This window comes from Pezoporus wallicus, unplaced genomic scaffold (genome assembly GCF_028554395.1).
Source record: "Pezoporus wallicus isolate ANWC-B61680 ecotype Strahan unplaced genomic scaffold, APGP_CSIRO_Pwel_v1 scaffold_7107, whole genome shotgun sequence".
NCBI classification, from domain to species: Eukaryota; Metazoa; Chordata; class Aves; order Psittaciformes; family Psittacidae; genus Pezoporus; species Pezoporus wallicus.
In genome coordinates, this window is record NW_026642114.1 from 770,656 (window position 1) to 787,385 (window position 16,730).

At 52.2% G+C, this 16,730-nt stretch overlaps 1 protein-coding gene across 1 annotated transcript in view; it reads left to right on the forward strand.

Moving 5' to 3' along the window:
* The first annotated feature begins 3,945 nt into the window (after positions 1-3,945).
* The window catches only part of LMX1A (LIM homeobox transcription factor 1 alpha), a 42,446-nt gene continuing 29,661 nt past the window's right edge, over positions 3,946-16,730 (forward strand). The window contains exons 1-2 of the mRNA XM_057427375.1: positions 3,946-4,057; positions 4,620-4,806. Coding sequence (XP_057283358.1) covers positions 3,982-4,057; positions 4,620-4,806 — 263 coding nt within the window. The 5' untranslated portion in view covers positions 3,946-3,981. The remainder of the gene's footprint in view (positions 4,058-4,619; positions 4,807-16,730) is intronic.

The window sequence follows — 16,730 nt, forward strand, 5'->3', positions numbered from 1 at the left end:
GGACTGCTTTCACCATCCCACCTGAGCTTCCCTGACATGCTGTCTTTGCTGCCCCATTTCTCTGTCTGTCCCCTCTCCATCCCATCTCCAGCTCTCTGCTGTCCCATCAAAGTCCTTGGATGGGAAGCTGGAGAGGCTGTGCTGACTTGTTACCTCCTGCAGTACCAGAGGGCATAGGGAGGAGGAGGGGGTAGAAGAGAAATTACACTGATTCAGAGCATGTGGAACTCCTTAGAGCTGATGGTGTCAATGGGAAGCAGTGTGTGTATCCCCTTTCAGGACTGACTGTTTTTACTTTATGGTGAGGGACATTGTGGAGGAAAACATGATACAAAGACAAAAAAGCTCAGATAAATCCCCAACTGTTTGTGAATGTTGGTGGAGAAGGACCAAGCCAAACCTATGTAAGGTCAGTGGCTGCCACCCCACACCACTTTTGTCTCTCTCCCTATGCTCTCTGTACAATTAGCTCTTCCTGGGACAGGCTTGGGTGCAGGGATTTCAGTGGTAAAAGAGTGTATCCCCCCAAAGGATATATTCAACAGCATTGTGGCTGTGGGCTGTTTTCTGGCTTGCCTCTCTACCAGGGCCAGCCAGACCAGCTGGGTCTGCAGCAGCTGATGCCTATAAAGGGCTGTGAGGGTGACAGGAAAGAGAAGGTGGAGTGTATTTAAGAGGGTAAGTGGCAGAGAGGGATGTCTCTGAGTGATGGGCAGGGCTTTGTCTTCTGGGAAGACTTGGCTTCAGGCATTAAAAGCACCCTGATGGTGCTGACTAGCTGGCCCAGTGACTCCTGTCCCAAGACAGGTGCCTGGAACGCATGTAGAGAAGCACTACTGATAACCGCCCTCTCCCTTGGTTTCCTGTGCACATGCTTTTGTGTCCAGACCTCCCTGCTCCTCTGTGGATTTGGCTCCCTGATGTCTGGACCCATGTCTGTTGCTTTGACTGTGGCCAGTCATCCCTGAAGCTGAGTGCTGTTGATCTCCTTCCAGTGCTGAACAGTGTGGACCTGCTGGTCCACCCAAGCTCTTTGGCGCAAAACAGGAGAACTGGGCAACCCCAGTGGGAAGATGGCTGGGGGAAATGTGTGGCCCCTCTTCCAATGCCGTTGGCTTGTTAATTTGGCAGGCAGCTTCTGTTCAATGATGTTTTTTCCAGACCACTCAGTTTTTGTAACACCTGGCTGCCTGCAGACCCTACAGCTAGGAGAAAGCCTAGTCCTCCTTCTCCTCTGGTTTAGTTCTCTTCAGCTGCTACTGCTGTGGGCTGCTGCACCTAATTCAGCCCTGGGTGACCTAATCATGGAAAGCCTGGACCTCGGAGGCTGCACTGAGCTGGCTGAAGTACTGCTTTCATCTTTTGTGGGGCTGAGGTGAAGGTGTGGTTCACCTGGTGACCATCCTTTGCAGGAGACCAGGTGTGCTCCAGTACCTGTGAGCAGTGTGGGAGCTGGTGGATGTGTGTAAATCATGGGCAGCAACACCCTGCTGCAGCATCATGTGCTGGGGGCCATCCCTCAAGCCTGATCCTTCCTAGACTGAACTGAGAGTTGCGCACAAGAGCTGTGAGGTTAAGACAGTTTCCAGACCCCTCCTTACCTGGGGGGGGGGAGGGAACCACCAGATGACAGCACCTAGGGGGGACTTACTTTCAGCTGTTTCTGCATCTCTGAAGAGACCAAATCAAGCAGGCAGTCTGAGTATATATGCATGGTGTCCTGTACAAGACCATAGTTTTTAGCAGTACTAAAGGATGGCTTTCCCATCCCATGGCACTGACTCCTGTGGAAGAACATTCTACTGCCCTTCACAGCTAGGGTGGAGTGGGCTGGGCTGGCTGTGCTGTTTTGCAAAGGGAGGAAGAGCAGTATCTGGAGCCCATGGTCATGTCCTGGCCGGGCTGGTGTCTTGGAAATGTCGCTCTGATGGATCTGGCTATTGAGAAACTTGGCTGGAGCTGCTCGGGAACCTTCAGGAGAGACAAAGACTGGGCATCAGAGCCCAGTGACTCCCTGCTGCAGCTCAGCCTTTCTGGATGTGAGGGATCAGAGCTGTTTCACTCCAACCTGTGCAATGGTACCATTTCTTGTGTGCCCGAGCTTCCAGTGTAGTTACACTGGGATTCAGCGAGGCTGTCCCAGGAGTCCACTTCCTTCTCCCATGGGATTTTGGCAGGGTGGTGATCTATCCCTCCTAACCTGTGGCCTCTCCCCTTCCGATGAGCTCTCAAAGGACGTGACCTTGGTGCCTGTATCACCCACGTCATCTGGGCGTGGGGAACACTCGGTGACGAGGATGCCCCACAGAGAGGCTGGGAGCGCTCCTGTGGCTGGTACCAAGGTCACTAGTGGACACAGGAGGTGAAGCCCCTAAAAACCTCCCATCATCCACGAGCCTGTAGCGAGTCCCTCGCAGCTCTGCAGCCGGCTCTCCCTTGCTAGCTGGAGAGGAGGGACCCGGCCCTCCTCCGTGCCGGAGGAAACTGCTGCCGCGCTGTCCAGGCTGCTCCGGCAGCAGCGGGTAAGCGGTCCCGGCCCCGGTACGGGTGGCTTCGGGCCTGCGAACCCGTGAAACTCCCGGAAAAATTAGCGAACCCCCGCCAGGGAGGGGAGAAGGAGAGAGCCGGGCAGGACGGGAGATTGCCGGGGCTGCGGGAAGGCTCCAAGTTTCAGCTTCGCCGGCCTGGCGGGATCTTTTTTCCTCGGGCTTCCCCTCCCCGAAGCAGATGCTGTTTGGCGGAGCTGGAGCGGCGCTTCCCCGGGGCTACCTCCCCCTGTGACTCCGCGGTACCGGCGCCCATAACGGACCGGGCCCTGCTTGGCGTCAGCCATCACCGGCGGAGAGCCTTCCGGGGCAGCTCTCCGCCTTTGTTTTTGTTTTGGTTTATTTTCCCTCCTCCCCTCCCAGCACTAATTTTCCTTAAGCACTCCGGGGCAGCAGGAGCGAGGCGCCCGAGGCAACGCGCAGCGCGGAGGAGTGCATCCCCGCCGGGAACCGCAATCCTCCCCGGCCGCTGCCTCCTCGGGCCGGGACTGGCTTTTTCCAAAAGCTCCCGGCCTCGGCTTCTCCTGGAAGAGGAGTTGGTTTCTAGGCGGTTTCACCAGCGAGAGAGCCGCGGTGGCGGGCCACCACTCTCCACCTTTTTTTTTTTATTATTCCTTTTTTTTCCTTTTCGGCTTTCTAAAAAAAATAAGAGGGGGAAGAGAAAAAAAAAAAAGCCAGGGAGCGGAGCCGAGGCCGCCCGGTCGTGCCCCCCAGAGCCGGGAAGAGCCGCCGGCCCCTCGAGGCGTGGCGGGGCTGGTGCCTGCAGCCAGGCAGGAGAGCGGGGAGGAAACTTATTTCGAGTGGGGTGGAGAGGGGAGGGCAGGGCAGGGCAGGGGGTGGGGGTCGGGCAGGGAGGTATCAGCTCCAAGAAATGTGCCTTGGCAGCAGTCGGACGGGCGCTTCCCCGCAGGTTGGTGCGCTCCGCTCCGGAGCCGTCCAGAGCGCTGAGGCTCGGGTCCCCACTCCGGGCAGCATCGGTGGCGGGAAAGGCGAGGAAGACCAGTCCGGGGAGGTAGGAGCCGCTACAGGATCATCCCGGAGCGGTGGCTGCGGACGTCTTTCCCGCAGGCTCCCTGCAAGAAGGCTCCGCCCGGGCGGTCCCAGGTAAGCGGTAGAGCCCGGCCGACGGCTGCCTCGCATCCTCCCGTCCCGCATCATCCTATCCCTCTGCAGCGGAGGGCTCCGGGGCTGGTGGGACGCTGTGAGCCCGCCTGGAGTAGGGGCTGCGAAGCCGGAACGGGGAGTTTGGGGTGTTTCTTCTGGCAGGAGATAAGGAGGGAGGAGGGGAGCGGGGCGTCTCGGGAGCTGGCGGGTAGCCGGGGCAGGGAAACCCCGGCCGGGAGCGGTGAGGCCGGCGGCCGGGCTGAACGCGGTGTGTCCGGGCTGTGTTGGTAGGCGAACGGCGCGGCCCCCTCGCCCGGCTCGGCTCCTCACCATGCTGGACGGGCTGAAGATGGAGGAGAGTTTGCCGAACGCCCTGGACCCCGCGGCCCCGTTCTCCTCCCTGCTGGGTAAGACTGGGCACCCCGCTTGCCCTCCTGGGGACCCTGAGGGTAGGGCATAGCCGGGCGGGACATGAGCGATGGGCACCGGGGAACCCCGGTGGCAGCTTTCTCCGCGGCTCGTTCCTGCCCGGCGCGGCACCACGCAGTGCCCCGCGCCCGCCGTCTCCGCTCCCATTTCTTTCCGTGAATGCATTAAATTGTGTGCTCCCGCTCTGTCCCCCACTACAGTGAAGGCCTTTCCTTCGTATCGAACAATAAATAATTTGTAATTTTTAATTTCGTTTTAATATCCGTTTCAAACAATCGCTCTCTCTCCGAGCTGCGGTTCTGCCTTCACCTTTACAAAAAGAACGAAATTGGGGACGATGACCCGCTTCCGGAGCTGCTCTAAGGCACAGGTCGCCCCCGGATCCCGGAGCAGCACCCCGCACACCCTCGCCTCCCACCCGACCCACCAGCCCGCTCCGGGGAAGCGGGAACAGCGCGATCCTCTGCTCGTCCCTCGCGCGGTCCGTCTCCCCGTCCACCTCTCCCTCCACCCACCCCTGCGCCCGGGTCCTTCTCGCAGGCAGAGCCGCGACCCCCAAGTCGGTGTGTGAAGGGTGCCAGCGCGTTATTTCGGACCGGTTCCTGCTGCGCCTCAATGACAGCCTGTGGCATGAGCAGTGTGTCCAGTGCGCGTCCTGCAAGGAGCCCCTGCAGACCACCTGCTTCTACCGTGACAAGAAGCTCTACTGCAAGCTGGACTATGAGAAGTAAGTGTCCCCTTGTCCCCCCGGTGAGTCCCCCTCGTTCCCCTCCCAGCACCCTGCTGAAAGCATGAGGGGCTGGGGGGCTTCCCTGCAACTTCCCTCCTTCCTCTGCGCTGTGTGTCCCAAGAGGTGTCAGCTATACAGTGCTGCGTGGTGAGTTGTGCTTCTCCCTTGCAGCCTTGTCGTGCCCCAGTTCTCCCGTTTTTGGAAGTATTTCCTTGTGCTTGGCTTGGGCCTTGAGCATTTAGGAGCCCTTTGTTCGGATCCTGAGACTTGGGGTTACTGAGCCTGAGCCTTGGTAACCCCGAGGCTGTGGAGGGACAGGGGCAAGTGTTTTCCCCATCTCCTCTGGCTTTGTTCTCCAACTGAGCATCTTCAGGAGGAGCATTATATCCTCCCTCATGTTGTTCTGGATGGAATTAGGAAAATATTATATATCATTTGGAAAATAGTCCCACAGGCAGGACAATACTATTGCTCCCCCTAGTCAGATGGGGAAACTGAGGCTCTTCTTGGGGACCAGTGAAGGCCCCACTGAATTTGGAGTTTTTGCTTTCACATGCAGAAGGCTTTACCTGCATCTGGGGCTCTCATGAGCAGGAAATTTAGACATGGGTGGTTAGAGCTTCCAGTCCCGATGCTGCTCCTTTGGCAAGTGTGGGGCTGGAGGGGGGGAAGAGAATGAAAAAACTATTTTTCCTTTTTTATTTAAAGAAAAGCCTTTCCAGTGGGAATGGAAAGAAGGCTGTTGAGTCTTTCTTCTGCAGCTGTTTTCATTTTCTTCCTGATCATGCCACTCTCACTGTCCCTGCCGGACCCCATTCTCTGGCTGGGTTTTGGAGCCGTTAAATTTGTGTTGCCTCTGGGCCAGTTGTTTCTCAAGGAGGGTGTAGCTGTGGGGCCAGACCCTTCACTATGGTGATAGCACAACTGCTGGAGCCCCACGGTTTCGGTTTCGTTCCCAGGTCACTGCTACATGAGAAAACAGTGGTTGGCGATGCTCTGATCCCTGGCCTTCGGTGGGCTGATGAGCGTGCCTGGGGGCTAGCCCTACTCCAGGCCTTTTTAAAGTTGGTTTTGTTTTTTTTTTCCTTTAAGTCCCATATTGTGGGTTTGAGTTTAATCACTATGGATACAAGGCAAATTGAAAGCAGAATTTGTGCGCGTGACCTTGTTTTCAAATGTTTACGAAAGAGCGGAAGAATTAGCTGCCGTGAGAGTGGGAAGGAGAGCGCTGCGGTATGGGCTTTTTATTCTTTTCAGGCAAAAATTTGTAGAGATTGGGTGCACGGCTTGCTTGTTCATAAAAATTTGGCTTCCTGTTCCCATAGCTTTCCACCACAATTTAATTCACATTTTTTGCTTTACCGGTGCCTCCATTTGGAGCATTAAGGGGAAACTGGGGTGAATATTACCACAGAAATGCCTTTCCAGCTTGCAGCGTGTGTGGGTTTTACTCTCTGCATGTTTGACTGCACCTTCTGAGCTCTGGAAGCTGGTTCCAACCTGAAACCCCTCTCCTATGTCTCTTGTCTGGGAAAGAAATTGGTGCCTCAGCTGGCTTCTTGTTGGGCCCATCTTGCTATTGGGATGGACAAGGATGATTGTGAAAAAGAAAAATGCTGGAAGTATTTCCTAGGCTCTGATGATGGCATCATTTATCCTGGTTATTTCCCAGCTGTGTTTGGTTTGGTGACTGGCTGGAGTTGGGAGTGGGTTCCTTAGCCGGTGGTTTCCCAGAGGTGTGATGGTTTTATCCCTGAGCCACTGCTGGTTTCTTCTCCTGCTCCCACCTGCTCCTCGCTATCACATCTTTGTGCCCTTGAGTTTCATTTTATTTTACTTTTTTGGCATGGGGCTGTAGGTCCATGTCCCTGCTCCCTCCATCCCCTTGCCCGGGTTCTCTGATGTGCCAGCACTGCGACTCATTACCTGGGGATGGCAAGGATGCAGAGCAAAGTCCCAAAGAGCTGTTCCCTTTGGGCTCTGCTGAGCTTTACACATGACTGTATTTACCGAAACCCCCTCTTTCTTTGCCCAAGCTGCCTATCCCGATGTTTCACCCTGGTGAAGTAATGCTGTGCCGGCATCTGCTTGGGTACTGGTGCTGGTAATGGGGCTTTCAGTGCGAAAGGGGCAGGAGAAGAGACTGCTCTTGCACTGAGCTAATTACCTCAAGCCGATAGCTGGTTAATTATTGTGAATGACTGACACTCCTTGTGCAGTGCAATGGCGTAAAGTGGCTGATCCTCCCTGGGGCCTCTCTGTGTGTCTGCGTGTGAAACATCAGTGCTGGGAGTATCAGGGAAGTGGTCGGGGTCCCACTTGCCAGTGCTGTGGTAGTGTTGTTTTTTTTTTGTTTTTGTTTTTTTTTTTGTTTGATTTTATGGAGATTTTTATTTGTTTGGTTGGTTTTGTTTTGTTTTAATTGAAAGATGGGATTTCTCTTCCATGTGCTGACTGTTGTAATGTTTCATTAGAGATGAGTAGGTACAGCATTTTCTGACAGGCCTCTTTGCTCTCCGAGTTCTGTTTATAAGAAGCCTGTAGAGGGTTAATGACAGAGCGTGAGATGGCAGAGTTATGCCTTTAGTTATAAATACAGCCATGGAAAGTGTTATGGGCGGTATTAATCAACCGTCTGACTTGCTGGACTCTAGAAATTGAAGAATCATTTACTAAAGCACGTTTTACATTTCTTTGTCTTTCATGAAGAGGAAGACCTTGGGAGAGGATCTTGAGAGGGATGGTTGAAAGACAAAGGATGCCAGGCCAGGTCTCACCATCTCTTTGGGGTGCCCAGGGCCACAGCTTAGGACCTGTGGGCAGTTTGGACAGTGGTGCTGACCACACACTCGGGGGGCTGGGGGTCATTCTTGGATGAGCTTCCCCCACTCTGGAGGGGAGAGCTCCTGGGGAGGGACTGCTTGGGCCATGCCCCTGGGACAACATCTATTTGGGGCAGAGGACATCAGTTACAGAACATCCTGAATCTCGCAGCAGCCCCCGGCACTTATCCAAACCTGATAAGTCTTAACTATGACAAGGTTCAGGCTTCGCCCTGGCCAGCTCCCTGACTGCAGAGCAGATTCGGGGATGTTCCCCAGCTGTGGGGCCCCTGCGCTGGTGACCAGGGGGATGGGCTTTTGGGGTGGCAGGTTTTCTTTTTCGGTAACATCAAATCTGGCCATAAATGAGGAAGGGTGCTGGAAGCAATGGGAAGAGAGGGGCTGCCCTAGAGGCTTAAAATCCACATGAAGATGGGAATGCCTGAGCCCCACAGGCCTAGACATGTCTCATAGTGGGTTTGCATGGGCCAGGCGGAGCCAGAGCTGTAGGGAGAACTTGGAGCCGCTGGGACATCCCCATCCCAAAGCCCCACCGTGGGTGATGCCAGTGGCATGCAGAAGCCCTGCTGGCTGGTTCTGGGGGCCGAGAGCACTGACAGTGGTGCGGTCATGATGGGGGCGCAGCTGGGGAGCGTGGCGACGGCGGGACGGCTTGGCACGTCCCCAGCCACGGCGCAGAGCCCCAGCCCCAGCCCCGGCTGGCAGGAGCAGATGGCCAGCACATCTTGGAGCAGGCCTGGCATGTGGGCGCCGGCAGCGGAGGGACAGCCGCAGCCCCCAAGCCGCCTCCACCATGCCGGGCTCCCTGGCCGAGGGCGGCAGTTGTGTGATGCTCGTCCTGTCTTTGCATGTCTTGATGGCTCTGTGCTCTTTCCAGCTTCTGTGTTGTCATTGCAAGGCTCCCTCTGCTTGGTTCTGAAATCCCCTGCTCATGGGGTCATGAGGGTGCCTTCACCTCTGCCTCTGAGAATTAAAATGAGGAGGCACATCCGGATGTGAAGGAAAAAAAAGTCCTTCCAACCTCTGAACACACACAAAAGAAAATGTGTTTGAGAAACCCATCAGTGTTGGATTTTAAAATCGTACCCTGCATCTTTGTATGGGGGATGAGTGTGGTCCTGGCAGACCATGGCGGGCTCTACCCAGGGGGAAGGTGGGATCTGCCGGTGCAGGGCAGTGCAGCGCAGCCTCCTCTCATGGGCTGGAGGCTCGTCTGGCAGCTGCTGCCATAGAGGAGAGACAGGGAAGAGGTTTGAAGCACCGTGGCTGTTTATCTTGCTTAATGTGTCTAATGAATGTAATTATGCAATTAGCTGCAAACTGTAGCACAACTTCCCCAGCCCAGAAGGGTTGCAAAGCAGATAATCCCGGATGGATAGAATGAATAAGGTGATGCTGAATACTCTAGAGCTGCCTGCTCCCACTGGCTAGGACTTCCTATGGTCTGTGTGGTTTGTGCTGGTAATTTGCAGTCCTTTGCTTTCCCTGGCCTGGAGAAATGGGATTTTTTGCTCTTCTTGTGGCTGATTGGAGAGAATGGGCCTTCCAGAGAGCCATGGGCCAGCCCAGCTACAGTGGAGAATGCCTTCCAGGGGTCCCTTTCCCTTCTTATAGGGCATCCTATGAAGAGTATGGTGCTAACTTGGGGTTCTCCACCTGGTCATGCACTGGAGGCAGTCAGGCTGGTCTGGACAGGGTAACAGAGCACATGGCAGGTCTGTGGCATGATATCCTTCTTGCTGGTCTCTCTTTTCCCATTCCTCAATTTTTTTCTTCTTGAGCATCCTATCCTTCTTGCCTGCTCTCAATCCTCACCTAGCACCTTGTTTCCTGTAGCAAATGCCTCTCTATCCTTGCCTGCTTCCCCATAGCTCCCGGAGGAAACATGCTGACTTGTAGGCTGGGATGCGCGCAGCTGTGGGGTAGTCAAATCTGGCCTCATCCCTACAAGGGTTATAGCGGTGGGTCTATATGCCAGGCCAGGACCAGGTGCTGGTCCTTTGTTTTTTGTTATTAGGTTGCCTTGTTGTGCTGGTGGGGGTGGGAGGGAAGTGGGGAAGCAGCGGGATGCAGCAATGAGAGGTGTGTTGTGGCGGCCGCTGGGGGCTCTGCACTGGAAATGCCCGGTGAACAAAATACACCCTGCCTCCATCTCTACTACCCTCTGTCTTCTCACTTGTGGGGCTTTCCTTTTCCAAAGGGAGTAGAGGTCAGATTTGACATCTTGGCCCTTCACTCTGCCCTTAGTTGGGTTCGAGTCTTACAACTAATGTTTCATAGAAAGGCCTGGAAAGGAGCAATGTTTCACAGCTGGGGACCAAGGCAGCTGAATATACTCATCATATGTTTCGTTGTAGCAGGGACCAGGGGTAGCTTTGAGGTCACCCTTTCTCCTGATCACTGGCAGTGAGACTGGGGGTTGGTGCTGGCAGGGCTGGGACCTGAGCAATCCTGGGACTCTCCATGGTTTCTGCCATCTTATTTCAGACCTGCAATGACTGATTTTCCTTTCTCTCTCTTTCTCCCCCTGTGTCACAGTTCTCACTGATCAGTGACTATCAGAGTGCTTGGATCTGGGGGAACTGCTTCAGATCTTTGCAAACCCAGTGAAGACATTGAAAAGAAATCGGCTGGGGGATGAAAAGGGGGGGTTATATCAGTTTGAGAATTTTGTCCCCACCAGCTGGAGAGACAGCTGGGGTCCTTTTCTGTCCCGGCTCACCAGCCCTTGCCTTGCTGGTTCTTCACCTGCTTGCAGCCACCAGGCACAGGGAGGGATTTGCTGAGCCACGGATTTGGGAGCGCCCACAACTGGGTTTCTTGCTCAGTCCCTCCTTGGGGAGCTTTCTGGCAGGGTCTAAACTCGATGCTGTGGTCAACCCCAGCTGTTTTCAGATCGTGGTTTTGGGTGTTGGCTATGCCAGAGGCTGGCCAGCATGTGGGCAGGATTTGCCAGTGGCCACATATACTGCCAGGGAGGATGAGCTCCTCTGTCTGTCCCTGTCCCGGGGCTGTCTCAACATACTCAAACCCACTGCAGTTTCTGACTCTGATCCTGTACATTTGTCCCAAGGTTTAGCCAGGAGACCTGGAAGCACCCTCTGCCTTGGAGGGGGGAAAAAAAGCACTTTGGGGGGTGAGGGTCTCCTCTTCTGCTCACAAGGCTGCAAGTCCTGCTCCTTTCTGAGGAAAGAGAAAACCCAACGGTTTAAATCTGGTTTGGATCTGGATTCATGGCTCCCCACTTCTGCTGAATCCTGTGGTGTTCAGCTAAGGGGCTACTCAGCATGCTCTAATGCTGGAAGATGTCTGAGGAAGAAGAGACTGTGGCCAAGATGGTGGGAGGTGGAAAAGAGAGTGGTGTCCTGGGTATTTTTCCATTCAAGATGCTCTTTGTCCTTTTGTACTCCATTTTGTCTCTGTCTTATGCCCTCTGCAGGGGCAGATGTAAAGTGGGGAACTGGGGACAGCAGCCTGGGCTGAGAGACTGTGCCTGTACGTGCAGTTTAATAAAACATCTCCTCTGTCATAGGAGTAAAGAGTAGTTCTAAAGCAGGGGAAAAAGTTCAGATTTTATACAGGTTAAATACTGGGATTGACCCCCCAAACTTTTTTTCCCCCCATAAATGGGTTTTCATGAGGAATTTGAATTTCTGTGTATTCGTAGATTTCAAGAGAGAGGTGTGTGGAGATTAACAGCGTTCCCTGCCATGGCAAGCACCATGCAGATGTGTGTGAAAGCCTATAGCTGCAGTTACGCTACCCTGTAACTTCCATTTTGTTCCTCGATGCTTTTAACTTGGAAAAAATCCTCTCTGGGCAGAAGGAAGTCAACTGGTCCCCAGGTACCTTCTCCTGATGGTGCTCAGGGGCAATGGATGCACCCTGGTTGTCTGTGCATCTCTGTGAAAACAGCAGGCATCTTCTTGCAGCTCTGTTTGATTATTTTTAAGATCATCAAGCCTTGGTTGCCCAGGAGAAGGGGTCTGTAATTCCTGGCTTCCCATCCCAAATATTTACAGGCAGCCAGATCCTGAAGCTTTTGCAAAAGGCCTGTAGCAGCTTGAGCCTATCTATCTGATAGCCTTTCTCTATCAGATGGCTCTGCCTTCTTTCTTATATGTTTTGCTGGGATCTTATTAATAAAAGACAAATTTCTTCATCTTATCAGGGATCTTTCAGGTGCTCTGCATTTTGTAGACTTGCTATCTGAAAATGGTGATTTCTTCCCACAAGGGTTTGAGTTTTGAGGAGGGTGGCATGTGCATTTCTCAGTACAGAGGTGAAATCGTGTTGTGTTCAATGCAAACAATTTATTTTCTTATTGTATTGTGTGCTTTCATGCACCTACCTGTTTTCAGCAGAGCATTTTCCATGCCTATGAATATGATCCTGTTTTGGGTTCAAGTCTCCTGCATTGGTGCCTGGCTGAGACGTGGCTCCTTTACCCATGAAAATGGGGCTGGAAATATGTATCTAGCTAAAAAAGGATTTGTTCACTATCATAATGTCTTGCTGGACATGTTTGAATAGGGGGCACTAATTCTCAGTCTCTTTCCAGATTTGCCTTATTTTTACATTGTGCCTTTCTGTTTTCCACCTTGGGCTACCTTTGACTGAAGGCAATCTAGAGCTTGTGTTGCAGTTTCTCCCAGGCATGAATCAGTAGGATTAAGGCATGAATTGATAGGAGACTGCATGAATTGGTAGGAGAACTGCTCTGCTCTGTATCACAGCACATCCCAGCGGGCAGAGGTGCTTCTTTTCCAAGGGTCGCTGGGGCTCTGTGCCTGCAGGTGAAAGGTTTGCCCTGCACAGAGGCATCCTGCTCCTCCTGGGGGCAAAGGTGTCGAAGGGCAGAGAATGCTGGAGGAGGCTTCCTCAGCTGGTACTCATGCTTTGCAAGCCCATTAGAGCTCAGCATTGATCCTCCCCAGCCATCGTCCGTACATTGTCTCTTGCCACTCCTTGCCCCTCCCCTTCCCTTGTGGGCTTCATTTCCTAGCACTGCTCTTAGGGAGAGCTTTCTGTCCTTGACAGCGGAACAAATCCCTTTTCACGTGACCCTCACACCTCAGCCGATTGTCCTCTGCCTCTGCCACCACTGTGCAAAATCTCGCTCCCTGGTATGTCTGTTCCTCTGGAATGATAACCACCATTGCCCCTGAAATCCCTCTGGGCAAGGTCCCTGCTCTGTGAGGGAGTAAAAGTGAGGTCTTAAAAGCACCACAAGAAGTAAGAGCAATTCCTGGATAATTTACCTTTTGGATGTGGTTCATCTCTTTGTGACGTGCATCCTGTACTCTAGTTTTGTGGTGCAGAGCTCCTTGGATGAACCTGGAACCTGTGTGTGTGCTGAGGGCTCCTTCCCTGCCTGGGGCCAGTGGGGCCACATTAAAAGTTCATTTTTCACTGGATAACATTGCCCAAGGTAGCTGAGCAGGAAGAGTGAGGTGGGAATTTTCGCTTTGCTATTGAAAGCTCAGGGAAACATTTGGCAGTAAAAATTTGGAAAGGGGAGAGAAAAAGATTACGGGACATGAAGGCAGTTCTCAGCTGCAGCAGTTTTTAATTTTTTTTATTTTATTTTTTTTTTAATTTGTAGGAGTCAGTGTTGTCATTTCTTCCCTCCAACCCCAACTGTTGTAAAAATACAAGGATGCTATCGTTGTCAAAATTTCTGTTTGGCACTTATCAGCTCTGTTAAATCTTTGTTCCTGGAAAACAGTGTCTTAGCTATGCAAAATGTTGCTAATCTCTGCAGTAATATGTCTAAACAGGAAGAGGGAAATGCAATTTGGGAAATGGCACATGTTCACAGGTGCCTCCACAGGGATGATTTTGACGCCTTTGGATGAGTAAATTCATGGTTGATGATTGTGGAGATGGATGTTTGTCAAGACAGAACCCCAAAAGTCTTGCCCAATGACTTCTGTGTGAACCCCAGATTGGAACTGCCCTTGAACACCCTTTTGGGGCATCTTTTCCGTATCTGGTCTTAGAGAGGACTGTCCAGGCAACAGGGGAAGAGGGAATGGCAGCTGTACTGTGTGTGCGTTGAGTATGCAGGACCCCAGCCCTGTGCTGGGTGTTGACGATGGGGTGACAGTCTCCTCTCTGCTTACAGACCAATTTCTGTAGACTCCTGCAAGGGTTGAAGAGGAGGAAAAGGCTCTTCTGAGAATGTGGTACAGGCAAGCCAAAGTCTGACAATTCAGATGCTGAAATCCAGGTGTTGGATACGGGAAGAGCAGAGGGCCCCTTGCTCACATGAACACTGTCCGTGAGCCCAATCCTCCTCTTGGCTTGGGTGCCTGTGGTCTCTGATGGGGTGGGATGGCTTAGGCTTATGCATCTTGAATCTGGCTTTTGCCAAATGGGTGGCCAGCTGGGTTGATGATGTGGAACTGAAATACTGAATTATGTATTATCTCGGCATCTCTGCTGCTGGGCAGAGCACTGGAGTGGTATCGAGCAGATCCTTTTAAACAGCAAATTGGACATGGGAGCTTGGTTACAAAAGCCATTAAGTGTTTGAATTTTCTTGATGCCTGCTCAGGTGAATGTTGCTCCTTCCTTCTGCATCTGTAATTATGAAAGGTTGAAAGAGCAACCTCGGTGGACTGGCTTAAAACTTTAATGAAGCTTAAAGTCTTGTAGGTTGGGCTCTTGAGTCTGAGCTTGTTTCAGCTCTGGCCCTAGAAAGGAGGGTTAACCAGAAAGTGGGAGAGGCTTCCTGCATGTATTACCTTGAGGACATCAAAACCCATGTTGTTGGGAGGTGCTGTTACGGAGATGGTTTAGGGGAAAGTAACGGAAGAAGACATCAGAGATAGCTGAAGGGCCCTGCATGGGGAAAGTAGGTCCAAGTGAGGTGTTTATCCTTGGCAGGATGAAAGCTGTCCATGGCAGGGATGAGATTTTCTGGCCCCTGCTGTGCAAGATGTGTGTAACGATGCCTTCTGCTCTGCAGCTCCAAACCTGAGCAGCACTGATGGACAGGTGCCAGGCTGCAGAAGTTGCTGGGTTGCTCACCCACTCTGCCTGGTGTAATGCACTTCTCACGTAGCCTGCTAGAGGCATGCCAGGCTGGGGAGGATTGCTGGTGTGTGCATGCTGGCAGCCTCTGTCTGGGTCCTAGCAAGAACCAAAGTGGTTGTGCCCATGGCAGCATCTTTACAGGAGTTTTTCCTCCGCAGCACCAAAATAACTTTTGCATCTGTTTTTGCCTGGCTGAGATGTGGAGCCAAGTCCTCAAGGTGTCAACCCATGCAGGGCTGGGGAAGAAGCACTCTTTCTCCAGATGTGCTGTTTTGTGAACCGCCACCAGATCCAGTTTTTAGTTTCATGGTAAGTATTTGTAGTGGGGATGACCTCTGACCAAATGTGCTGGTATCCTGCCTGCTCCCAGTGCTTCACCTTCTTCCCCTCTCCTCATGGCAAACCTAGGTCTTTATGGTTGGAGTGAGGATGGAAGAAACATGATCAATACTTTGATGCTGGGATACACATGGGGACACAGCTAGATTCATAGGACCATTTCTTCATGGCCAACCAGATTCAGAAGCACTGATGCTACCCATCTTTATCCAGGCGGCATAACATGAGGTGATGAATCTGGCTAATAAGCCAGAGAGCCCAAATCCACCCTGCTCTTCCGAGATGGACCATCCCCATCCTCCCGAGGAAGTACAATTTCCATGCCAATAATGTCTTTATCTGTATCCAACTGCACAAGTATCTCAGGAATTCCCTGAATCTTTGGCTTTTAAAGTAAATATACCCCCACCTTGCACTGGCCTGTTTCAGGCACTTCTGCCTCCAAAGATCCGCCTTGTCCTTCCCTCCCTGGCCTGATGCCTGCAGAGCACCATTCTCACGTAGAGCAGCTGCTGGTCTCACCTTGGGACGATGCTTTGCAGGTCTGCTTGGTCAGCTGGGGAAGTTCATCAGGCATGTTGTAGGTGAAAGTTGCTAACAGAACAAAACTGTGCTTTCCACTTTTAGTGCCTTTGTGCTGGAAAAGTGCAGCAAAAGTCAACTGACGATGTATCTTGCCGAAGCTGCATTTTTTTTTCCCATAAGGATTAGTTGTTCAAGAGCGGGGATTTTCAAACTGACAAGCCTTTGGCAGAGAAATAATTACAGGCTTTTTATGCTTTGTGTTTCCTAAGTAGTTCTAAATAACTTTTTCCCTTGGGGTATTTTAAGTCCACAAAATACGGGTAAAAAATGTGCATTTCCTTAGTGTCCTTGAAAATATGCAAGATGTTTGTGGAGACCATTTAAGTTTCACCTATAAGATTCTATGATTTTTTTTGCATATATTTGCTTTAACCATGTTCAAGCAACTGAAGTTTCTTGGCCAGCAATGCTTCAGAAATGGATTTTAGAAATGGGAGATAAATGTGATCACTTTTTGGCCATCTCAGGAATGCGGGTTTTGCCTCTGCAGTATATTCCTGGGGGTTTTTACCACACTCCTTGATGTAAGAGAAGATTTCTGGGGCTAGCGGAGCTGGTTTTCCCTGTCAGTGTCCATTATTTGCTTGTGCCGAGTGCTACACATGCTGCTGGGAAACAACGGTTGTGCCCCTATCATCAGCATCCTGCCACCATTCGCAGGGGCTGCAGAGCCCAGAGCAGCTGGCCCAGTCCTCCACTGTGTCCTCTCCTTGCCCACTCCTCCATCCTGACTGCTTTGGCCAGTCTTTTTAATTTTATGAAAGGCAATGTGATGGGAAAAAAGCCACCTGGGAGTGACTGAGGACAGCTCTGAGGCACATGTGAGCTCCTGCCTTTTGCCCCTAGCAAAATTCACCTCCTGTAAGTTTCTATATAAGCTCTTAATGTGGTATCCTAATTTTCTGAGCACACACAGAGCTCTTTAATCCCTAGTTTTTGCCCCCCCCCCGAAAGACACTGTCCTAAATTCCAGGAATCCTGTGTCTGATCAGGGAGCGGGTATCCATCCATCCCTCGTACTGAATCCTGCTTGCAATGTAAAGGAGGATCTGGGAAAGGACCCCCTTGGCATTTACGCTCACTGCAATATGAAAGGGCAGCGCCAAGTCCCAG